General features: G+C 41.7%; 2 protein-coding genes across 2 annotated transcripts; one reads left to right on the top strand and one right to left on the bottom strand.

The window, feature by feature from the left end:
- The first annotated feature begins 5,959 nt into the window (after positions 1 to 5,959).
- On the top strand, positions 5,960 to 15,883 carry LOC115144623 (uncharacterized). The gene is made up of 5 exons (XM_029685662.2): positions 5,960 to 6,221; positions 6,474 to 6,583; positions 10,909 to 10,998; positions 12,688 to 12,855; positions 13,159 to 15,883. Exons 1-5 carry the CDS (start codon positions 6,149 to 6,151, stop codon positions 13,354 to 13,356), a joined length of 639 nt encoding a protein of 212 aa, XP_029541522.2. The 5' UTR covers positions 5,960 to 6,148; the 3' UTR covers positions 13,357 to 15,883.
- Positions 15,884 to 16,701: 818 nt separating this feature from the next.
- On the bottom strand, positions 16,702 to 22,570 carry LOC115144446 (large ribosomal subunit protein bL27m-like). Its single transcript, XM_029685500.2, has 4 exons — positions 22,382 to 22,570; positions 19,169 to 19,297; positions 17,509 to 17,576; positions 16,702 to 17,235 (listed from the first exon to the last, which is right to left on the bottom strand). The coding sequence occupies exons 1-4, from the start codon at positions 22,419 to 22,421 to the stop codon at positions 17,029 to 17,031; spliced, it is 444 nt and encodes a 147-aa protein (XP_029541360.1). The 5' UTR covers positions 22,422 to 22,570; the 3' UTR covers positions 16,702 to 17,028.
- Positions 22,571 to 25,546: the final 2,976 nt, after the last annotated feature.

Here is a 25,546-nt window from a genome sequence, read left to right as displayed (position 1 = left end):
GAATGTTTAAATATTGACAATTAATTTGAAAAATGTATGTAATCATTTGTCTAAAACTGACTAGCTAACAAACATACAGTGCAGATCAATTCTTCAAAGTCATTGTTTTACACAATGTCTTATCACTGCACTGGCAAACCATGGTTGACCAACTCCCTAACTTTTATACCATCAGAAGAGGTTCTGACTATTTATTTTTACCAGGTAAGTTGACTGAGAATACATTCTCATTTACAGCAAAACCTGGAGAATAGTTACAGGGGAGAGGAGGGGTGATGAATGTGCCAATTGGAAACTGGGGATGGTTAGATGACTGTGATGGTATGAGGGCCAGATTGGGAATTTAGCCAGGACACCCAGGGTTAACAGCCCTACTCTTACAATAAGTGCCATGGGATCTTTAATAACCACAGAGAGCCAGGACACCCATTTAACATCCCATCTGAAAGACAGCACCCTACGCAGGGCAATTTCCCCAATCACTGCCCTGGGGCATTTGTTTAGACCAGAGGAAAAAGTGCCTCCCACTGGCTCTCCAACACCACTTCTAGCAGCATCTGGTCTCCCATCCAGGGACCAACCCCTATCTTCCAAGGCAAGCCAGCAGTGGGATACAGGGTGGGATGCTGCTGACCCCTAGAGGTAGTAGGCTACAGCTATGACCGGAAGTTAGTTTTTTACCCAGCAGGCTAGGATAATTAACGTGGCATGTTAGGAGATTTAAGTTAAGGTTAGGAAAAGGGTTAGCCATAATGATCTCCTAACCGGCTGTGAAAAATCACTTCCAATCGTAGCTGTAAGCTACTCCCTCTAGTCACAAACATCACAACAAGGTTTGTGTTCATTCTAGTATTCTAATTTCTAATTCTATGATGCAAAGCTTCTTCATGAATCCTCATCCATAGACAAATGATTTTATCCAAACTGAGATAATAAAAAACATTATTGGTAAAAAATAGACACACAAATAAAATCCTTCTAAGTTCAATGTAGGACCCAATTCTAAATATAATAACATTACATTCATTGTTTTACTTTTGATCATGATGAAAGGTGCCTTCAGCCTTCCAGCGAATTACAGAACATAAATGATAAGACAAGGCCCTCTGGTGGTGTGTACCAGCTATGAACTCTCTCTCTCTCTCTCTCTCTTGCTCTCTCTCACTCTCGGTTTCTCTCTCTTTCTCTCACACACACTATTCACAGTGAAGAGACAAAAAAAGTACAAGACGTGTTAGAAAATATACTTTTTATGCAGCATAGGTCACTACAACATTTGGCATTCTCACAAGAAACTGACCTGGTAAATAACATATTATAATATTCTGAATAAAATACACAAGTTCATATTCAAAGGGGCAACCGGAAATAACTTTAGCAGCAAGATTACGAAAACGTTAACCCCCTTTTTTTGTGTTGCAGACAGCCACCCACCAACAAGTGAATGCAGTCTGGGGACATGGTGGATCCCAAGTTGTGTCAGAAGGTGTTATGGCTTTGTTTGGTGAGAGCACATGTCTTATCGAGTTTGGTCAAGCTGAAATGGAGATCTTGAGAAAATGGGCACCTGCTTCGTGGGCTGCATCACTTCCTGTGACCCTTTTTGTTTTGTTTTGTTTCGTTCGTATGTCTCTGATTTTTAAAGCTCAAAGTAAAAGAACAACAGCTTAAAGGGAAATAACAAATGACAACACTGATGTAAGAATGTGAACTGAGAACAAGAGCTAAAAGTGAAATAACAAATGACAACTCTGATGTAAGAATGTGAACTGAGAACATGCTGGAACTTTGATTTGCAACTTATGTGGAGAAAATGATTCCTTAGAAGATAAGACCTTGAAGCTGTCCTTTTCCACGTTGTGACACGTACATCACACTGCATGGTAGTCATGACACAAAATGTGAAATGGTGTATTTGACCTTAGGGGAAATGTATTCATCTTGAGACAGGTCTCCCTTGTGAAAGGGGAAACATCTCTATGGAATTTCTGTACTTGTATAAGTAAAAGAGAAATACAAAAACCTCAAAAAGCCAATTCTCCCACAAGTCTCCAAAGCTGAACTGCTGATCAGGTCCTTTCTGTGTAGGACTTAGATGGCCAGCCAAGTCACCCCTGATACAAATCAGTACTTGACATAGGAGATGACTTGGAAAACAGGCACTAGGGGCAACAGCTGTTTTTTTTATTTTATTTTATTTATTTAACTAGGCAAGTCAGTTAAGAACTCATTCTTATTTACAGTGACGGCCTACACCAGCCAAACCCAGACGACACTGGGCCAATTGTGCTCTGCCCTATGGGACTCCCAATCATGACCGGTTATGATACAGCCTGGAATCAAATCAGGGTGTCTGTAGTGATGTCTCTAGCACTGAGATACAGTGTCACTCGGGAGCCCAAAAGCAGGTTTCAGTTACCTTCAAGTACGTTTCAGTTTTGCTAGGGCAGGAAAGGAACATAATACCCATTGGAGAGAAACACAGGAGAGGACAACAGAATGATTACAATTTAACTTGGGTAAGGATTGGATAGTCAATTTAGAATGTGCTGAATCGTAACTTGAGATGAGTATGTAGATATGTGCGTAACCGTAAATGTTCCGTATGTGTCCTTCACATCAAAGCATGGTTTAGTTCAGAATGGACTGTGCTGCTCACCCTGGCCAGCTTGTCTCCTTCATCTCTCCTGATCACTCACTGTCCATGTCTGCCTGCAGGGGATTTAGAGATTCACACCATTGGAGAAGAGAAAGGACAAATATCCAAGTAGGCCAAATATCTCAAGTACAAAAATGTATACACTCAGTACTGTAAGTCGCTCTGAATAAGAGTGTTTGATAAATGACTTAAATGTAGGTGTCCAGATATATTTAAGTCATTTGTGTGAGGTAGGGGGAACAAGCATACACACGAGTGCTTGGACACATACATTTATTAAGTAATTTGTGTGCAGAGGGAGAAACAGACAATCAGAGGACAAGAAGGGAGGTCACGGGACCACAACTAAGGCTGCATTCATAACAAGTGGGAAACTCTGACAATGCTACTTGTAAACCGGGATGAACGAGTTGTGTGCGTTCATGTGCTTTGAACTTGGTGAGAACGGCGATTGGCTGATGTCAACCATAAACTAAAGGTACAGCTATCACGTTCAAAAACCATATCGATGTGTTTAATAAATCATGTTTTGTTGTCTCATTTAACTGTCGGAAATGCTGTATCCCCTGTATTCCATGTATCCCCTGTGTCCCCTGTATTCCATGTGTCCCCTGTGTCCCCTGTATTCCATGTATCCCCTGTGTCCCCTGTATTCCATGTGTCCTCTGTATTCCATGTATTCCCTGTGTCCCCTGTATTCCATGTATCCCCTGTATTCCATGTATCCCCTGTATTCCATGTATCCCCTGTATCCCCTGTGTCCCCTGTATTCCATGTATCCCCTGTGTCCCCTGTATTCCATGTATCCCCTGTGTCCCCTGTATTCCATGTATCCCCTGTGTCCCCTGTATTCCATGTGTCCCCTGTGTCCCCTGTATTCCATGTATCCCCTGTGTCCCCTGTATTCCATGTATCCCCTGTGTCCCCTGTATTCCATGTATCCCCTGTATTCCATGTATCCCCTGTGTCCCCTGTATTCCATGTGTCCTCTGTATTCCATGTATCCCCTGTATCCCCTGTATTCCCTGTGTCCCCTGTGTACCCTGTATCCCCTGTATTCCCTGTATTCCATGTGTCCTCTGTATTCCATGTATCCCCTGTATCCCCTGTGTCCCCTGTATCCCCTGTATCCCCTGTATTCCATGTGTCCTCTGTATTCCATGTATCCCCCCCTGTGTCCCCCCCTGTATTCCATGTATCCCCTGTGTCCCCTGTATTCCATGTGTCCTCTGTATTCCATGTATCCCCTGTGTCCCCTGTATCCCCTGTATTCCCTGTGTCCCCTGTATTCCCTGTATTCCATGTGTCCTCTGTATTCCATGTATCCCCTGTATCCCCTGTGTCCCCTGTATCCCCTGTATCCCCTGTATTCCATGTGTCCTCTGTATTCCATGTATCCCCTGTATTCCCTGTGTCCTCTGTGTCCCCAGTACCGTAAGCCTTCTTGGATGGGCACTCCTAATGTAATGCTATGGCAACATCCAAGAGGCTTGAATTTTCGAGCTCTCCCCGTAGATTTTGCTGTGACGTAGTGTCCCCATGAGTGACAGAACACTGAGCCTATCACGGCGCAACTAGAGAACATTACCAACCCCTAACCTATGTATTTTCCACTGGCTGCCCCACCACCACAGAAAGCACAGAGCTAGGCTGAAACACCTGCATTTTTGGAACTTGTAGTAGATATTTGAATCAATAATGAGGAGAGACAAGGTCAATCAACAATCAGGATATTAATTGTATTAAAATAACTTATCGATAAAGTATTTTACCCACACAAAAGTGAACAGAGTGAGAGCCCACTGAGTGGAGTGGGGGGGTGGGGGAATACCTAGGATAGGATAAAGTAATCCCTCTCACCCCCCCTCCCCCTGAAAAGATTTAGATGCACTACTGTTCCACTGGAGGTCATAAGGTGAATGCACCAATTTGTAAGTCGCTCTGGATAAGAGCGTCTGCTAAATGACTTAAATGTAATGTAAATGTAATGGAGTGAGCCTCTGGGTTATATACCATCTCAAGATAGGTGCAACCTCAGAGATGACGTACAATGGCTCCAAACATCAACACATCCTGTGCCAGCACTTGGCCTCCAGTATAAAGAATGTGTTGTTTTGTTCAGTACTAAGAACACAAAAGGACATATTTCGTTACTTAGTCTCCACCTTGCTAAAAAAAAAATGGATCCAGGGGAGAGGACAATCTCCCCCAAGGCCCAAGGAGGGGGTGACTGACGCACAGATATTGTGGAGACAAGTGATTGGTTCCCCATTACTCACACCATCCCTTCACATGGTTCATATTAGATGCACATTCACCTATGGAAACAGTGTTCTCTTCTGACCTCCTTGGCCCTATTCTCTTTCTGATATTCTGCATAGCAGCAGGGACATGTTGTTTGTCTATGGAGATTACATTTCTGTGTGCTCAATTTTACACACCCCTCAGCAACTCATTTTAAGGGGTGTCCACATACTTCTGTATATAGTGTAATTTCCAACATCCCGTGTGTGTCCAGTAGGCTGCGCCTCATTCACAACCTGGAAAAGTTTTTATCTCCAGTAAAACAACAATCTTAAATTACAGACGGGAAAGGTCTGTACCATAGCCAAACCTATATTTTTTTAGCAAAGGTTTGCGAGGTAGTATTTTGTTGTGGAGAGCACAGAGCACACGCTGCCCAGCATACCCCCCTCTCTCTATCTAGCGCGCTCTGGCATTCCAAAAGAACAACCTTGCAGCAGAATCGAACAACCTGGACTGAGTGGTAGACGTAATATAGTAAACATAACTCCAGAGATGGAATGTAACGTTTTGTATTTATTTATTTTATCTTTATTTAACTAGGCAAGTCAGTTAAGAACTGTCATACCTGGTCCATAGACTGCTTCTTTTTTTTAAACATGTACTTTTGGAATTTGGGTGAACTATCCCTTTAAATAACCTTCTGTCTCATGTGACCATACCCCCACCCCCCAAAAAAACTGTTGTAAAAATTATAATATAATAAACACCTATCTTTTCCCACTACCACTGACTTTGCTGATAAATACTTTGTTGAGGGAAAATGTACTTGATACGATTGTGATGGGTTGTTGTCTCACCTAGCTATCTTAAAATGAATACACTAATTGTAAGTCACTCTGGATAAGAGCGTCTGCTAAATGACTAAAATGTCATGTAAAATATATGTTTTAAAGTTTATCATACTAATTTTAGTATCCTGATTTAAGTTTACTATGTTACGTCTAGTCTATGAGACCAGGCTGAATCGAAGCAGCAAGATAGGTGGCAGAATCCTGCAGTTAAACTGGATTTAACAACAGTGTCCGGCTCTGCCCTCGAATGAAGAGGAAGATCATCGATTTATTTTGATCTTCTTGGTTTGGACAGGAGTAGCCTAATATCATGCCAGTGAAAGCCAACATTTTTATGTGGGCCGTTTACACAGCGGAACCTCGTTTACATGCTGATTAATTTTAGTTCAATATGTCTTTATCTGCATCTACAACTATCCCACCTGCGCTGACAGCGGATCAGCTAACGGTCATCGTGGCCTCCGGTGAGTGATGGCAGTCACAAAAACTTAAGTAGGCTGCTGCTAAACCATGAACATATATATTCAGTCGACATAAACCTGTTGCTCTGACACAGGACTGGCTAACTGTTGATCGTTTAGTTATGTATGTTTTGCATGTGTTATAAATACACATTAAAAAGGAATCATGTATAACCTATATGTTTACATTAATGCCGGATATGTTTTATAAAGCTTCGTAGTCACGTCTGTGTTCTTGTTGCCTCATTTCTGTAGTGTCCTGCCTGGTGTTCTTCGTAGTGATTCTCATGCTCCTGGTGGTCTTGTACAGGAAAGACCCTTTCTGCTGCAGGGTGTCGAACTACCAGGCCAACCAGCGTTGTACAGTAAGGATATAAGTAGCTCGGTTGGTAGGACATGGCACTTGCAATTACAGGATAGTGGGTTCGAATCCCGGGACAACCCATTCGCAAAAAATGTATGCAGCATGACTATAAGTCTATAAGTTGCTTTGGATAAAAGCTATTTTCTATTTTTTATAAACAGGGATAACATGTTATAACTGCCTAATGTATATTATTACCCTCTTTGATGCAGGGTCTTCCAACACTATACAGGAAGGCTATGCATGTTATACATATGTAATTAACAGGGAAACGTGTTATTAACACCTAGTGTATATTGTACATATGTACAGTAAGGACATAAACACCTTACAAATGTGATATAAACATCTATAGGGTTTACCCTAATCTCATCACTAAGGTCATTTACAAATGTGATATAAACATCTATAGGGTTTACCCTAATCTCATCACTAAGGTCATTTACAAATGTGATATAAACATCTATAGGGTTTACCCTAATCTCATCACTAATTTAAAAATGGCTATAATGGTATTATGCATGTGCTATAACCCCTTATTTTAAGGCTGCAAGGTCAGGCCTTACCAGGGAGCTCATTATCATTACAAACCTGGGTCTCTGGTGTGAAAGGCAAACACCCACCGCATCTCAACCAATAGAGTTAACCCACTTGGTGGGAATGTAACGTGGATCCTATAGCGAAGATCGCTGCAATATCATTAACATGTTCACCAGCTGGGAGCCTGATTACAGTAACAGGAGTCTGGTAAACGAGGCTAGAGAAACATCCATAAACCATTATGTAAACACTGTGACAAAACAATATGAACACAGGTACAATAGAGTACTATAAACTCTTTGGAACTTTGTGTAAATGTGTAATAATGATTTCAGTAACCAATAAGAGCGAGATGCGATAAAGGAGAATGATGTGATTATACATTTGCTCTAGCATGAAACATTCCCAAGTTAGTTCAGGTGAAGAGAGATTCCTGTTTGTTTTTCTGCAGCAAGCAGACCAGACCTTATGGGCCCTGGTCAAAAGTAATGCAGTATATGGGCTATTCTACAGACGTGGTGGTGCAAACTGGGGGTTGGAAATCAATTTACATTTGTATCGTATTTCTCCCAAACACTTTCAATGCAACATACTGAAACAAAACTAACTATGCAAGACTTAGTATGCAAAACTAACTATGCAAGAGATGTTGTTGTAGGCAGAATGCAGCAGAGTAGGATTTTATTTAATTGACAGGCACGACTCATGCCTGTACTCTACACAGACTGGTGCGCCATAACCAATCAGAGCTGCAGTAGGCCTATATGCAAATAGACCATTGCCATATGTGGATCTGTGCCATTCACTTTGAACTGGACTGTTTTTACAGCATGAGCGATTGTGAGTAGATGTGTTTATTTTGAGATCAAAGCGAGAGCTAACGTTTGCACGTTACGTGACGTGTGTAAAACACCCGTTGAATATGGCCGGTGTCAGTAAACATCTGCAAAAAAACGTAATGAAATTGAAATAATTCTATACCAGCCAAACCCAGACGACACTGGGCCAATTGTGCGCCACCCTATGGGACTCCCAATCACAGCCGGAGGTGATACAGCCTGGATTCAAACCAGGGACTGTAGTGACACCTCTTGTACTGAGATGCAGTGCCTTAGAGCGCTGCGCCACTCGGGAGCCCTTAAGAGGGTGTGAGCTGAATGGGTGTAGACAAAGAAGAGCTCTTCACTAGATACCAAAACATTCAAAGGCCATTTTCTCAAAAGGGGAGTTAAAAGTTGATCAACTTTTAAAGCAGAATTACTTTCCCATTGTTCCCACTGTAGTGTATGATATACCATTTCCTAGCTCTGAGTCTCTCCTTTTATCCAATGTAAAAAAAAAAACATTTTCAAATGTTGCTACGTAATACTGAATCCAGGTGGTGAGTCACATTTTGTTCCTATCCTTTGCTATTTAGTGAGTTATTAGCCCAGTTATAGATCATTTGTAGTCAGCAATAGGGGAGTGATTGCTTCCTCCAAGAACACAAAACGTGTACATTTCTAGACATCTTTGAAAAGAGCCAGTTAAAGAGCTTTTTTTGTCTTAAAGGGGCAGTGTTGTATTTTGAGACGGACATAATTTGGTATGGAAATGATTATGCATTTTATTTTGAAAAGTGGTTTCCAGCATCACCTCCTTATCTGAATGAGAAGTGGATAAACAGGTTAATGTCAAGCCTTGCATGTTATTTTTCAAAAGTCTCATGGAACGTAGACCTACATTGAACACCACACATGGGCTGCTACTGTAGGCTGGATGATAGATCAAATCAAATCACATTTATTTGTCACATACACATGGTTAGCAGATGTTAATGTGAGTGTAGCGAAATGCTTGTGATTCTAGTTCCGACAATGCAGTAATAACCAACGAGTAATCTAACCTAACAATTCCAAAACTACTACCTTATACACACAAGTGTAAAGGGATAAAGAATATGTACAGTGGGGCAAAAAAGTATTTAGTCAGCCACCAACTGTGCAAGTTCTCCCACTTAAAAAGATGAAAGAGGCCTGTAATTTTCATCATAGGTACACTTCAACTATGACAGACAAAATGAGAAAAAAAAGGATAGGAGAGAGAGGTAGGGTAGGTAGGATTTTTAATGAATTTATTTGCAAATTAGAGTGGAAAATAAGTATTTAGAGTACAGTAGATTAGGGTACATCACAGTACAGTAGAGCACAGTCCTATAGTGTACAGTACGGTACAGTCCTTTAGAGTACAGTAGATTAGGGCTCATCACAGTACAGTAGAGCACAGTCCTATAGTGTACAGTACAGTAGATTATTTATTTATCTAGGCAAGTCAGTTAAGAACTAATTCTTATTTACAATGACAGCCTACCCCAGCCAAACCCTAGTGGCTATAGTGGCTGTTTTAAAAGGTTTACGTGAATAATATTTCCCTGTGCAACTCTGTTTTCTGTATTTGTTATGATACAGAGCTGAGAGAGCATGAGAGAGCACGAGAGAGCACGAGAGAGCACGAGAGAGCACGAGAGAGCACGAGAGAGCACGAGAGAGCACGAGAGAGCACGAGAGAGCACGAGAGAGCACGAGAGAGCACGAGAGAGCATGAGAGAGCATGAGAGCATGAGAGAGCATGAGAGAGCACGAGAGAGCACGAGAGAGCATGAGAGAGCATGAGAGCATGAGAGAGCACGAGAGAGCATGAGAGAGCATGAGAGAGCATGAGAGAGCACGAGAGAGCATGAGAGAGCATGAGAGAGCATGCAGTGCACAGCTCATTTGATAAGGTTAAGATCATTACCTCCTGCTTTTTGTATCCTTATTTTTCTCCCCTATTGAAAATGCAACCACAGATAAACGCTCCTTTGACCTTTTGGTTGGTTGTATCAAAAACATTGATATTCTTCTGTTAATATACGGCCATTTTTTTAATCCAACCATAGGCTACTCATCTGAGATAACCTTACATGAGTGTGTTTTTCCTTTGCATCACATGCTAGTCAGTTACAGTGAAGGCCATCCTCCAGCCCCATTTGCCTCCCACTCCTTTCCTTCCACTCATTCAAGTCAAACATTTTCAATATTAACATTGAAAATATCAACACTGTCGCTTCGTTAAACCAGTATTAGTTGATTATATTACAAATGATGCTGTGATATTATGGCGGCTGCCAGGGGATTGTGTGTTGCACAATGATGTCTCATGTTAAAACCCATATAGCGTTATCAGTAGGGAGACTGCAACAGAGTGTCAGAGCCGAGACAGAGGAATAAAGAAATAAACGGTTGGATCTAACTGTAGATTTTGGCAAAGGCATTTTCCATTGTGTGGTCGATAGTGCATAACATGCATCAGATCAGGAGAACAGCTCTGGTAGCCCTTAACAAGACTGACTGGAGTATATTGAGTGGAGTATATTGAGTGGAGTATATTATCGGGCATGAAGAAAGTGTCATTACAGCTCTATAGCCAAGTTACTCCATCACCACCTAGTAACCTGGCTTGAGGTTAATTCATTGGACTGTTATCATGCCTTTGTTGTTGCTGCTACATTACTAATTGTAAAGATAGAATAGAACAGAATAGAGCATATTAGAATAGAACAGAATAGAGCATATTAGAATAGAACAGAATAGAGCATATTAGAATAGAACATAATAGAGCATATTAGAATATAACAGAATAGAGCATATTAGAATAGAACAGAATAGAATAACTTTATTTTACACCGACTGAACTTTGGTAAGATGTCATTTTCCACTGTAGTGTAGACAGACTTTAACCAGTCTTCCCCCTTCTCTCCCTACCCAGGATGCTCCACCCCAGTACAACAGAAGACAGCCTCTAGTGGTGTCTCCCTACAATGAACATACTGCTGCCCACGGAAACATTGGATCCCAGGTGAAAAAAACCCTCTGTCTTTACATAGTAGGGGAGAGTGGGGCAAGTTTAGGCATTTTGTTCATTCAGCATCACTCTGTCAAGGGAAATATGGTATTCTTTCTAACAAAGATATCTACATATATTTCAGGATGTTGTGTATACCTGGTAATAATCAGAATACATGTAAACTTTACAGTTTTGAAAACATAGCTTGTCCAAAAAAAAGTGGTTTTTCATCATAACTTAAGTTGAGCCGCGGAACAGGGTAAGTTAAGCCACCTACACATGTCTGTACTGAATTAAATATTACCACTACATTTTTAAAACCATGTCTATCTTTATTTCCCAATCGCAATTCAATTCAACACAATCACAATAATATTTTAACCCTCTAGACTCTATTGTCTAAGCCTGTGGGGTTCTACTAAGATAACATATGGAATTGTTTTAAGGTGGCCATACCAAGGATCATTTAGCTATTTGATTTGGTATTTTACAACCCCTTTAGGTATCCCAAATGTATTTTACTTTTTTTTTTTAATGAAACATTGAATTTGGCCTTACTGCTATTAGCCTATAGAAATGCAATGAATAACAGATTCGTACATGGAAAAACAAATGTCCTATATCTGAGAGATTAAATAAAGCTCAGGAGGTGTATTTGTTTTTACACACATTTAGCCCCTTTTTTAGGCACTGAACTACTTCCACACAGAATGTACTTCCATTCATTTTTTAAACTGGTACTGGGCTACCTTCAAACGAGTCTTGTGAGGCTTGTCGGTGTCCTAGAGCAAGACATGTACTGTACATGTAATGAAAGAGTCATCTTTCCATAGAGGGGTCATGTTAGTGTGGAGCCCAAGACGTTTGGACACTACAGACAGAAGTTGGCCCATCGGCGGTACCGACTTCAGACGAGTCATGTGACGCTTGTGACGGTTGTAGAGCAAAACCATAATAGAGATCTCTAGCCTAACAGACAGATTTTTATGGGGATTTGTTAAATTATCCTAATTATATTTCCACGGGGGGGAAATGGACTCAAGAGGGTTTTAACACAGGCTTAACACCTAACAAACACTTTATACTTTTTAAAACACTTTTAACACAGGCAAGGCCCTGTTGTTACGTCACATCCCAGCGATAATGCCTTGCATTACGTCTGGGGAAGAAAACATTTCAATTTGCTCAATTTGACTCAAACTATTGACTCACATGGCCATTGGCTCAATTTATCCTAAGGCAAACATTTTAACTATATTCGCCCACACAGCTACAAGGATGCACTTTCATGCTAGGTTTAGGACCTCATATCGAAGCTTATAGAGAAGCTTGTTTTTTGTACCTAACTTGCTTAAACACTTTTGCCATGTGGTTACTTCCTCCACAAACTCCATGAAATTATGACCTCTTCCTAAATATTCGGTAAAATGATACATTTTGTGTATGATTTACTATAAACAAGGGTGGCTCAACGTACCCCACACTCCCCTATTACACATAGAGATGTAGGTATTAATCAATTAATTCACTCTGAGCTGCTTCCACATGGTTATTGATGCCCAGTGCCGTTTGTAATTAGGCTGCGTTTACACAGTCAGCCCAATTCTGATCTTTCTCCACTAACTGGTCTTTTGACCAAGATCTACTCTTGAAAAATAGAAAAAGTGATATCCTATAAACACGTTTGGTGTGTGTCTGCAGCTTCCAGGGAGGCTGTTTATCATCGGTAAGCCCAGCAGCTATCACCTGGACGGGATCCTGCCCCGCCTTCCGTCCTACGAGAGCGTCCGGAAGAAAGACCGTCAGAGACAGATCCACTCTATGATAGCCGACCGCTTTGGTATCAGCCCCACACAGTCTGAAACGGAGGTCAGTCACTCCTCTGTTCTGGACCTATTTTTATTATGTATTGTTCACTGCATATGTAAATATTTATTTTGTCATTGATTTATTCAAGCCTTATTTTACCATGTAAGTTGACTAAAGAACACATTCTCATTTACATCAATGAAATTGTGGAAGGATGTTGCAGGGCTCCTTTGTAAAAGAGACCTTGCTCTCAATGGGAATCCCTGTTGAGATCAACGTCAAATAAAAAATAAATATATTCATACATAGAATATTGATTTATTACAGTAAATTTGATCTCATAAAATGTCTCCGTACCTACAGCGTCCTCCGACGTACGAGGAGACTCTTCGCCAGTCCATGATCATCTCCTCTGAAGACCTTCAGTGTGTTGAGGCACTTCCCTCAGACACCCCTCTCTCCACCTGTAACTCCAGCCTTGAACACACAGTGACAGTAGATGCAGGCCCGTCACCCTACCGCCCTATTCAGAGCCCGACCCGGGAACCCGTCTCTGTCTAGACCAGGAGTTATTTGAGGGTCGGAACACTCCTGGTTTTCAACTTCGCATTTTTAACTAGAGACTCGTGTTTCTACCCTTTGCAAGAAAAAAGCAGACAAATCAACAAAGAAAGAGACATTGTCATGATAATGCATGAGTCAGTTTCACTCAAGAGTTTGTCCTCCTGAGACTAACGCTCTCAACTCTTGACTGTCGTCTGTTGGTGTAGTGAGTGGTTTTAACATGACTGTATGCTGTACATGGCTTGATATCCTTCCACTGGCAATGATATCCTTTATCGGCTAAATAATCAAATCAGCCTACATTTCAAACTCTAGACATGCTCGGGTGTGTGGAAAAGAAGATGTCCGCACCTCACAAGCAGACATATTATGCTTCATCACAACATCCAATGTCGTAGACAACCACAAAACAAGGACATTGTTTCGGGTTGAACGTGTTAATGAAAAATCTAAATCTCCTTGTTTCAAAAGAACACCAAGCTGTGAATACCCAGCTACCTGACATGTGATGATGATGGCTAGTGAGTGTAGGGCCAGACCAGAGAGCTGTTGTGGTTGAACACATCACTAATTATTAACACTACTGAAGGCAGACAATGCCTATGTTCCAAATGGCACCCTAATCCCCATGTAGTGCACTACATAGGAAACAGGGTCCCATTTGAGAGACAATCAAAGTGTGTTCACTCAGGGACAGTTGACCAGGGACCATTTGTCTTAACCAAGGTCAAACTAACTATGCACAGAGAAACTCACCATGACCCTGACGTTCCGTAATTTTTGAAACTGCACTGTCGGTTAGGGGCTCGTAAATAAGCATTTCACTGCAAGGTCTACTACACCTGTTGTACTCAGCGCATGTGACTAATAACATTTGATTTGATTTACTTCCTGGGCTAAACTGGAATGGGTTTGTCAATGTGTTTAGCCTGAGATACAGTATGTAACTATGCAAAACATTAATATTATGTGTGACCCAAATCAAACAAAAAAAACATGTAAAAGTAATAGTTAAATAGCTGAACCAAAAAGGGTCAAATAGGTGAACTAAAGTAGATATAAATGACCTATCCGCTTTAAAAAAAAAAGTTTACTCTAACTACGTTTCCATACAGTTTTCATGCGAGTAAAGTCATACCTTTGATAAATTGAATCACGACAGCTGTGATGGAAACAAGAAGTTTCAATACAGTTTTCTAAATGCAGACAGATCATTTGTTCGTTCGACATGGTGGGATCTTTTTGTGTCTGTAAAATGTGTTATGCGAGAAATGGTGGTGGAAACTCGTTTATGCACAAATATTGATATAACAACGGTGTCGAAGTACAATTGGAGTCACGCGATGACATGGTGTGTGTGTGGTCCTCCCACTACAACTGGGGAATCCATGCAGTTTATTAGAATATAGAAGAAAGCAATTATGAACTTCACAGGGTGGTGAAAGTGCACAGTGATCTTGATGCTCTTTTCAAATAAATATTGAGGGTCTTATTCTTTTGATCGATTCATGACTGCCATTTGACAAAAACAAATATCCATAATAATCTCATCATGTAGACTAGCCTACCCGCACTGTATGTACAAGCTGTTGGCTAGAACGAACGTGCCAAGACCAATGAGCCTATCCTCCTACAGCTCCCCAAACCAGCCTCCATTGCAGAGTAGGCATATTTACTATTTAACGTAACAGCTTTTTGTGAACAAACTATCGGTAGAGGTGAAAATGCGAAGGCAACATATTGAACTTTAAACTTTTTTTTAGTACATTAAAACTTGTGTGTGTACTACATCATCGCTCACTGACTTTAATTTGCAACAAGTCAGTTTGAAATACACCATTGGTTGGAAAAATATGCATGTTTTAGTTCAGACTTGTTGTATTAACTTGACCTATATTAATCGGGACGGCAGGGTAGCCTAGTGGTTAAGAGCGTTGGACTAGTAACCGGAAGGTTGCAAGTTCAAACCCCCGAGCTGACAAGGTCATTCTGCTCCTGAACAGGCAGTTAACCCACTGTTCCTAGGCTGTCATTGAAAATAAGAATTTGTTCTTAACTGACTTGCCTAGTTAAATAAAGGTACAATTTTAAAAAACTGATAGGATTGCTATCAACCTTATGGTCAAGGTGTCAAAAGGGAACACTCCTGCTTCTATTCATTGACGTTTGTCAAAGTGAGTTGAAATTTGTCCGTTTTTCTCTACCAGGCACAAATATGTCCACAGCGTAGAATAGATGTTGAGTAATGTCAGCGAAGGGAGTAGAGACCTCATTTTGACCTCTCCCTTTTTTTTTTTTGCAGTGTTTCTCTCCCCAAACCCAATCTTCCCCTAAGCACTTACAAATCTTATAAACACTCAAAACTACGGCGCTCATCAGTTATTAGAGGGCCTCCATCAGAAGTGTTTCGACAAGCTGTCTGTTGTGGTGAATGTACCAGGGCATTCGTAATGTATTTCACACTCCCCTGCATTCCACTGGGAGGAGTTGACATACTATCTGTAACTCATACTCTCAAAATAAATGGCACCTAACTCACTCTACAAGTTCTGAGTAAAGTATGATCTGTAAAATGCTATACACATCCTGCCATCACACTGGGCACAGACATCAGTCCAACTTCTAGTTTTGATTTACATTTGGTGGAGTTGTCAACTACTGTGAATTCAACTTCAACAACAAAACATCACCGTGTCATTGGATTTAGGTTCAAAGTTTGGCGAAAGACAAATTCCCTTACGTTCATGACTTTTGTTCAAATTGAATCCGTTTTACACGTTGAAATAAGGTAGAAACATTGATTCAACCCGTTTTTGCCCAGTGTGATGTCTATCTGGAGATTTGTTTTTCTCCCAAATGGATCAATCCTGGTACGAGCAGAATGTGAATGGGTTTTTATAAATAATTCACAGGAAATTACAAGTCAACACCCAACGTCTCTTGAACCGGGGTCATCAACACGAAATGATGTGAGGTAGTTGACTATAAGATAACGCATAGGGCTGTGAGTTAATGATTCATGAGAGTTCTTTAGAATACCGTCTGCTGCTAAAAAGTGTGATTTATTACTTCAATCGGCTTCACAGGTTCTTTAAAAAAACAAACACGTTTTTACATTAGCCCTCCGTGGTCTGTATGGAGAAAACTGAGGGGAAACTTGAGACACTCTGTGGTTACTTCAAGAACTATAGACCACATTCACACTTGATACAGGGGTGGTTTTAGATATTGATTTTTTCCCCCACCAAACGATACTAAAATATTCCCGACAATTAAAATACCTTTGGATACACAGGAAATTGTTCTCTTAACTAAGCTTAAAATTCCAACAGACTGCTGATGTCATGATTATATATAAAACTTTATTGGATGGAATGACATTGGTATGTCTTCTTACAGCACAAAAAGTCATAAAGGTGCCTGTTGAATAAACTTTCGACCAGTCACATTTCCAGAGTGCAGGGTCGATGACAACGGTCACCACAGGTAACACAGGAAGCTTTGAGGAATTCCCTCGGAACATCCAGAATCCTCATCACGCTTTGGCTCAGTTCCACAACATTCACGACAAATGAGTCTGCGGTTGAACAGAAATTTTCAAATCCAAACTGCCCAGTCCATAGAAAGAGTAGGGTTTGTACCTACACAGAGTGGAATAGGAATGAGTCTTCAGAACATGCCAACCAGTTTGAATTTGCCCTCCTGTTTGTTGGGCACTACGTTGATGAAGGTCTTGTAGAGTACAGTTCCTGTGGGCAGCTTGGTGATGACCTTGAAGGTCTCAGAGCTGCGTGGGGCTGGAACATACACCTCCTTCGTGAACCTGACAATGCCGTCCTCCAGGGCATACAGGGTGTTGTTGGTTCCAATCCCCACCTGAGAGAGAAAGAGAGAGGTGGGGGGAGACAGAAAGAGAGGAGGGGGAAGAGAGATTAGTTGACAATCAACCAGCCACCTACAGACATTTGAAAACTTCCAGGGGTGTACTCACTAGGAACCAAACGAAACAGCGAGGGACCTACCTGAATTTGTCCTAATAGAAACATATCGTTCTTTGGAGTAAACGGTTTCTTTTGAAAAATATTTTGCTAAGATGTCCATCTAATGAATACACCCCAGGATATTAACAGTGACCGTGTGAAACCTTACATGTGCTCCTGGTTGCCACCTCATGAGCCTCTGTGTTGCTAGGATGTTGCCAGCATGGACAAAGTTCCCTGAAGATGGATGACAACAAAACAGAAGTGTTTGTTAGATAATGCAAACATGGTGTGTAGGATCTAATGTTGTCACGATACCAGTATCGCGATATCACGATACCTCATTTTCCATGGCAAAAAGAAAACAAAGCAGAATAAACACTTTGGACTTTCAAAAACGACTGTATGAAATAGTGTGTGACAAACTCAGCAAAAAAAAGAAACATCCCTTTTTCAGGACCCTGTCTTTCAAAGATAATTCGTAATAAATCCTAATTCCTTCACAGATCTTCATTGTAAAGGGTTTGAACACTGTTTCCCATGCTTGTTCAATGAACCATAAACAATTAATGAACATGCACCTGTGGAACGGTCGTTAAGACACTACAGACGGAAGGCAATTAAGGTCACAGTTATGAAAAACACAGAAAGAAAGATGCCCAGGGTCCCTGCTCATCTGCGTGAACGTGCCTTAGGCATGCTGCAAGGAGGCATGAGGACTGCAGATGTGGCCAGGGCAATAAATTGCAATGTCCGTACTGTGAGACGCCTAAGACAGCGCTACAGGGAGACAGGACGGACAGCTGATCATCCTCGCAATGGCAGACCACGTGTAACAACACCTACACAGGATCGGTACATCTGAACATCACACCTGCAGGACAGGTACAGGATGGCAACAACAACTGCCCGAGTTACACCAAGAATGCACAATCCCTCCATCAGTGCTCAGACTGTCCTCAATAGGCTGAGAGAGGCTGGACTGAGGGCTTATAGGCCTGTTGCAGCAAGGCAGGTCCTCACCAGACATCACCGGTGACAACATTATCTATGAGCACTAACCCACCATCGCTGGACCAGACAGGACTGGCAAAAGGTGCTCTTCTCTGACAAGTCGTGGTTTTGTCTCAGGGGTGATGGTTGGATTCGTGTTTATAGTCAAAGGAATGAGCGTTACACCGAGGCCTGTACTCTGGAGCGGGATCGATTTGGAGGTGGAGGGTCCGTCATGGTCTTGGGCAGTGTGTCACAGCATCATCGGACTGAGTTTATTGTCATTGCAGGCAATCTCAACACTGTGCATTACAGGGAAGACTTCCTCCTCCCTCATGTGGTACCCTTCCTGTAGGCTCATCCTGACATGACCCTCCAGCATGACAATGTTAGTCACATGTCTGTGGAACTTGTTCAGCTTATGTCTCAGTTGTTGAATCTTGTTATGTTCATACAAATATTTACACACGTTAAGTTTGCTGAAAATAAACGCAGTTGACAGTGAGAGAACGTTTTTTTTTTTTTTGCTGAGTTCAGTGTGAGACACACCGTGTGTGACATACCGTGTGTGACATACCGTGTGTGACATACCGTGTGTGACATAGTGCTAAAGCTTGGAAAATAAACACGTGATTCTGGGTGACAAAATCTGATGTTTTTCCCCCCAACATTAGGACTGATTTCCTCCTATTCATGTTTTGTTTCCCTGCCTCGATACCTCTCGAGTATAAGGATACTGGAATAGTGACTGCCCTAGTAGGGTGAAAGACATAACATGCACCTCAGAGATGTCAGAACTAAGCATACTGACAAATAAACAGCATTAATGTAGCTACCATCGGTTTTCTTGAAGCCATATCTGCGACCAGGGCTCTTTCCACCGACGTTCTTGCTGCTACCGCCTGCCTTCTTGGAGGCGAACCGCACCCAGTCCGCGAGAGAGGCCTGGCAAGGGAGCAGAAGACCTGCAAATTCATAGAGTTAACATTGTAGTTTGGAAACATTGTAACAGTTGTAGCAAGGAGATACAATGACTGTCTGGCTTGTATAATGACAGTGGGCTGTTCAATGCCATTTGTGATGCTCATGCAATGCTAGCAACTTCTTTCCAATGTAGGTAGCTAGTTGTCGGATACACCAGCTGTAGTCCCGACATGACCAATCTCTCAAACTCAAGGCAGCATTCTGCCTTCTCCTTACAGTTCTCAGGCATTCGTTTCACCCACGACTGGCTCATGTGAACTACAATCGAAGGCCCTTAACTTTCATCAGGGAGAAACAATCCTTCAAATAAAAGATAGTTACTGTAGCAGTTGTGCACTGATCCACACAGTTATGGAGCCGCCACCCGACGAAACTACACTTACTGAGTTACACTTACACACAGGTGTTCAGAGCATTCTAGATAGCTAATTAGAACAGGAGGTCGGCTCTTGGCTTCTGTCTGTTTTCTGTAAACAAGTACTGTAACATGGAGATATGGCTGTGTGGGAACACTAACCCTATCAAGGTATGTATCAATTCAACCTTTAAAAAAAAAACTAAAAACATACTGCAAGTGATGCATGTTAAGATCCCCGACGCTCCGTTTTTACATGAACAAAACTTCCCCGTACAGAAGACGCCTTCGTCCAATGACTTATGTATAATCTAATAGAACTGAGAGTCATGATCAAGAGCTAGACATGACCATGCAATCCAATCCCTCGACGGCATGGCCACGCAATTATTACATACACAAAAACTGAAATGTTCAAATATAATTTTAAATCAACATTTGTGATAGACAAGAGAAGTTTAGGTTTACGTCTAATAGAAGGGGCCCTGCTGTCCAGGGATTGGATAGCATGGTCATGTCGGGACTACACTAGTTATTGATAAGCCAAGGGGGCTTTACAGCCTCCCCTCCCTCCCCAATACCAGTTGAAGGTATTGACCCCAGCTGGCTCACTGTGAATTACAATCTGGACGCTCTGTTAACATTTAGAAACGTTATTAACCATTGCTTGCGATACAGTTTTGGAAACATTTGGAACTTAACAATAATTTCAGCAAGAAAGAATTAGGGCTGGATGATCTGGTCAAAATATCAGATCCCAGTATCTTTAAAAAAATTGGACGGTGTTTCATGTTTTTGATTAATAAAAGTTCTACATTTGCTTTATGACTAGTGAGTGACCCTAGGAGGGTGGCGACACATATATTCTAAGTGATTTCAATGGGTCTTTCTCCATTCTGATTGTTTTATACTGTTCAATTCAACCAAAAATCAGGGTTTTGGCTACGGTAAGCCATCATTATAAATAAGAATTTGTTCTTAATTGACTTGCCTAGTTAAATAAAGCTTAAATAAAAAATACATACAAAAGATACACTTACTGTATTGCAGGTGAGAAAAGTTGTACCGGGCTGTTTTCAAGTACAACCTCCAGCAGAGGTATGTCACCTTGTGCTCACCTTTCCATTGGACAATTCCATTTCATATTTTCAGCTGGAAGCAGGCGTTTGTCAAAACACAGCCGGGTGCGACTCTGCTGTGTATCTTTTGTATTTGAATAATTCTCTTATATGAAAGTTATGTTCCCAAAACCATATTGCAAGCGAGGTGTATTTGCGTGTAGACAGAGGGTCGGCGAGCCGGGCATAACCCTTAGGCGGCATATAGGTACGTGGAATGCCTCAATCTATTACTTTTGCAATTTGAGTCATAAGGGCAAGGAGTACACCAGCCGGTGATGGTTAGCTAACTAAATGCAGAACGAACTAGCCAGCAGATCCGACCAGCTTGCTTACAGCTGCACAACATTCCTGTGTATCTCGATCCAGGGATGAGAAATGCATTTTACTCGGAATTGTCCCATTATCCTAACTATTACACAGAAGATTAAATTGTGTTAAATTTGGTTGGTGTAACAGTTAGAATAATGGGACAATTCGGAATACAACGCCTTTCTCATCCCTGGAATGAGGTACATTTTTCAACCCATATCTCTCACCGGCTCCACGGTGTCTTAATACTGTATACACAGGAATGACTGTCTCAGGATGGTAAGTTGGTGGCTGAAGATATCCCTCTAGTGGTGTGGGGGCTGTGCTTTGGCAAAGTGGGAGGGGTTATATCCTGCCTGTTTGGCCTTGTCCGAGGGTATCATCGGATGGGGCCACAGTGTCTCCTGACCCCTCCCATCTCAGCCTCCAGTATTTATGCTGCAGTAGTTTATGAGTCGGGGGGCTAGGGTCAGTCTGTTATATCTGGAGTACTTCTCCTGTCTTATCCGGTGTCCTGTGTAAATTTAAGTATTCTCTCTCTAATTCTCTTTCTTTCTCTCTCTCGGAGGACCTGAGCCTTAGGACCATGCCTCAGGACTACCTGGCATGATGACTCCTTGCTGTCCCCAGTCCACCTGGCTGTGCTGCTGCTCCAGTTTCAACTGTTCAGCCTGCGGCTATGGAACCCTGACCTGTTCACCGGACGTGCTACCTGTCCCAGACCTGCTGTTTTCAACTCTCTAGAGACAGCAGGAGAGGTAGAGATGCTCTTAATGATCGGCTATGAAAAGCCAACTGACATTTACTCCTGAGGTGCTGACTTGCTGCACCCTCGACAACTACTGTGATTATTATTATTTGACCATGCTGGTCATTTATGAACATTTGAACATCTTGGCCATGATCTGTTATAATCTCCACCCGGCAAAGCCAGAAGAGGACTGGCCACCCCACATAGCCTGGTTCCTCTCTAGGTTTTGGCCTTTTGACCTGCATTGCTTGCTGTTTGGGGTTTTAGGCTGGGTTTCTGTACAGCACTTTGAGATATCAGCTGATGTAAGAAGGGCTATATAAATACAATTTGATTTGACCCTATTGCAGCTTTAAGCAAGCTGATGACAGAGAACGAGCGATTGGCTATTGTCATGCTAGCTTCAAAAACACGTTATCCAGCTAAATAGCTTTATAATAAATACGCATCATTGGCGTATATTAGGTCTAAAGACGTGTTTCAAAGAGGTTTTATTTAACGCAAATAAATGATGATTTGAATATTTTACCTGCTCTGGACTTGAACATCAAGGACGAGAGCGCAGCCATCTTGTTTTACTAGTTACCAGAGCCGCAAAGTCAAAATGGTCTATATAGTAACAATTCATGAAATCAAAAATTAGTTTTTTGGTCTTTAATTTAAAGTTAGGCATAAGGTTAGCAGTGTGGTTGAGGTTAGGGTTAAAATCTTATTTTAAGAAAAAATGTAGAAATAGGCGGGGTTTAGCCGTGACCTTGTGTCACATCAAAACCCTCCCGTCAACCACCACACCCGCGGAACCAAAGTTGTAACCGCTTGCAAGTCGAGATAAATAGCGAATTACTTTTATTCTTTTGAAAATAAAATATTGAACACATTATACAATAATTGTTTAATAACAATGTGAGTAGCTAGTTATTTTTTTAAATTACTTTGACAGGTAGCTAACTATTAACGTTAGCTAATGGTAGCTAAACGTTACTGTAGCTTGCGAGGTTCGTTTTTACCTCGGGAACATTTGTTAGGTAATTAGCTAATGTATGTCATTATGTAAATATGTCATTAGCCTTGACTATAATATGTCGTGAATGTTACTGTTACAATAATTACTTACAAATTATGAACTATATAACTAGGTGGCTGCACGTCAACGAACCCGTGTATATTGGCTAAGTATGGCATTATAGCCGAGAGACCTTCTTCGATGAGATTTAACGGCGGTTGGCATCCAATAAATGTTGCATTACCGCCACCTACTAGACTGGAGTATAACTCCCTTATACTTGAAAAAAAATAATTAAACAAATACCCTACCACCTAACACTACACTCACAAAAATTAATATATCAGAGTCCACTATTTAAATATATTTAGTCCTACTTCAGGCCAACAGCCTGAAATGATGGGACACCACCACTTAACACACCCCATAAACTCTTCTGATGTCAAGTCTCGCACACCCAAATACCTCTCTGCAGCTGCTACCACAACCTCTATTTTCTGTGATTTACTTTCCATCCCAGCAGTACAGTTGATAACTATTGCTATAAATGCCAAAAAATCCAATCTTAATCTTACAGCTCTACTACTCCCCCCTACATCTTTCTGTGCTTTCTTCACTGCCAGCATATGACAACTTCTGCACGACTCTAACCCTGGAAACCTCAACCTGCCTCTCTCGCATGGGACATTTCTGATCCCCAGCACCATGGGCACCGCTACAATTAACACATACCACTACTTTCCCCAAGGCTTCACATTCCTTTGTCTCATGCCCTTCTGCACACTTCTCACACCTAGGAACCTCTCTCCTACACACTACTGCCACATGCCAATGAGCTTGACACATGTAACAACGTAATGTATTTGGCACAAAATCTCATACAGGATAACTTATACATCCTAACAACACTTTGTCGGGCAAAGACTCATCAAAACTCAAAAAAGAACAGACAATGACTCTTCAGTTTCACCACTCACAATGACTTCAGTTTCACCACTCACAATGACTTCAGTTTCACCACTCACAATGACTTCAGTTTCACCACTCACAATGACTCTTCAGTTTCACCACTCACAGTGACTTCAGTTTCACCACTCACAATGACTTCAGTTTCACCACTCACAATGACTTCAGTTTCACCACTCACAATGACTTCAGTTTCACCACTCACAATGACTCACGCCACCCTGTCTGTGTCGCACAAAACGTTGAGCATCAAATACCAGGAATCCGCCCCTTCAGTTGGTCAACTTTCACATTTACCCCTACCCCAGTAATCACTCCTTTCAATGGCACCATTTTCTTGAGAGCAAAACAATTCACATCTCCACTTTTTTCAAAAACATCTTTATCTTGATCCTCGGTGCAAGCTTCTGGCTCTGAGAACTTCACCACACCTACCACCTCCGATACTTTGCCCTCATTCACTTCCATTTCTCCTCAAATCTTCAATTCACTCTGCTTACACTTTCTACCATTCTTCTTTAACAAACCATCTCCCTTTTTTTCTGCCATTTTTAACTGACTCAAGCTCGTCCTCTTCCTCCCTCCCTCTCTCTTTTAGACCTCCCCTGCCTCTCTTTTTTCCCCCATTCCTCCTCCGTATTCCAAGTATAAGCCTCCTTATGATAACACAATCTCCTTACATCTTGTTCTTGCCTTGTCAAGGCACACCATTTAACCGGCTGTCACATTCTCCTTACATCTTGTTCTTGCCTTGTCAAGGCACACCATTTAACCGGCTGTCACATTCTCCGTACATCTTGTTCTTGCCTTGTCAAGGCACACCATTTAACCGGCTGTCACAATCTCCGTACATCTTGTTCTTGCCTTGTCAAGGCACACCATTTAACCGGCTGTCACATTCTCCTTACATCTGGTTCTTGCCTTGTCAAGGCACACCATTTAACCGGCTGTCACAATCTCCGTACAATCAACATGAACCCCTCGGGATGTAGCCCTCAAATCACATTTTATTGGTCACATACACGTATTTAGCAGATGTTATTGCAGGTGTAGCGAAATATTTGTGTTCCTAGCTCCAACAGTGCAGTAGTTCTAACTATTCACAACAATACACACACACACACATCTAAAAGTAAAAGAATGGAATTAAGAAATGTATAAATATTAGATTGAGCAATGTCAGAGTGGCATTGACAAAAATACAGTAGAATACAGTATATACATATGAGATGAGTAAAGCAGTATGTAAACATATTTAAAGTGACTAGTGTTCCATTATTAAAGTGGCCAGTGATTCCAAGTCTATGTATATAGGGCAGCAGCCTCTAACGTGCAGGGTTGCGTAACTGGGTGGAAGCCAGCTAGTGATGGCTATTTAAGTCTGATGGCCTTGAGATAGAAGCTGTTTTTCAGTCTCTCGGTCCCGGCTTTGATGCACCTGTACTGACCTTGCTTTCTGGATGATAGCGGAGTGAACAGGCCGTAGCTCAGGTGGTTGATGTCCTTGATTATCTTTTTGGCCTTCCTGTGACATCGAGTGGTGTAGGTGTCCTGGAGGGCAGGTAGTTTGCCCCCAGTGATACGTTTGGCTGACCGCACCACCCTCTGGAGAGCCCTGCGGTTGCGGGCGCTGCAGTTGCCGTACTAGGCGGTGATACAGCCCGACAGGATGCTCTCAAATGTGCATCCTGAGGTTGAAGAGGCGCTGTTGCACCTTCTTCACCA

Source organism: Oncorhynchus nerka, linkage group LG16, assembly GCF_034236695.1.
Source record: "Oncorhynchus nerka isolate Pitt River linkage group LG16, Oner_Uvic_2.0, whole genome shotgun sequence".
Taxonomy (NCBI): Eukaryota; Metazoa; Chordata; class Actinopteri; order Salmoniformes; family Salmonidae; genus Oncorhynchus; species Oncorhynchus nerka.
This window is presented reverse-complemented; position numbering and strand designations above follow the sequence as displayed.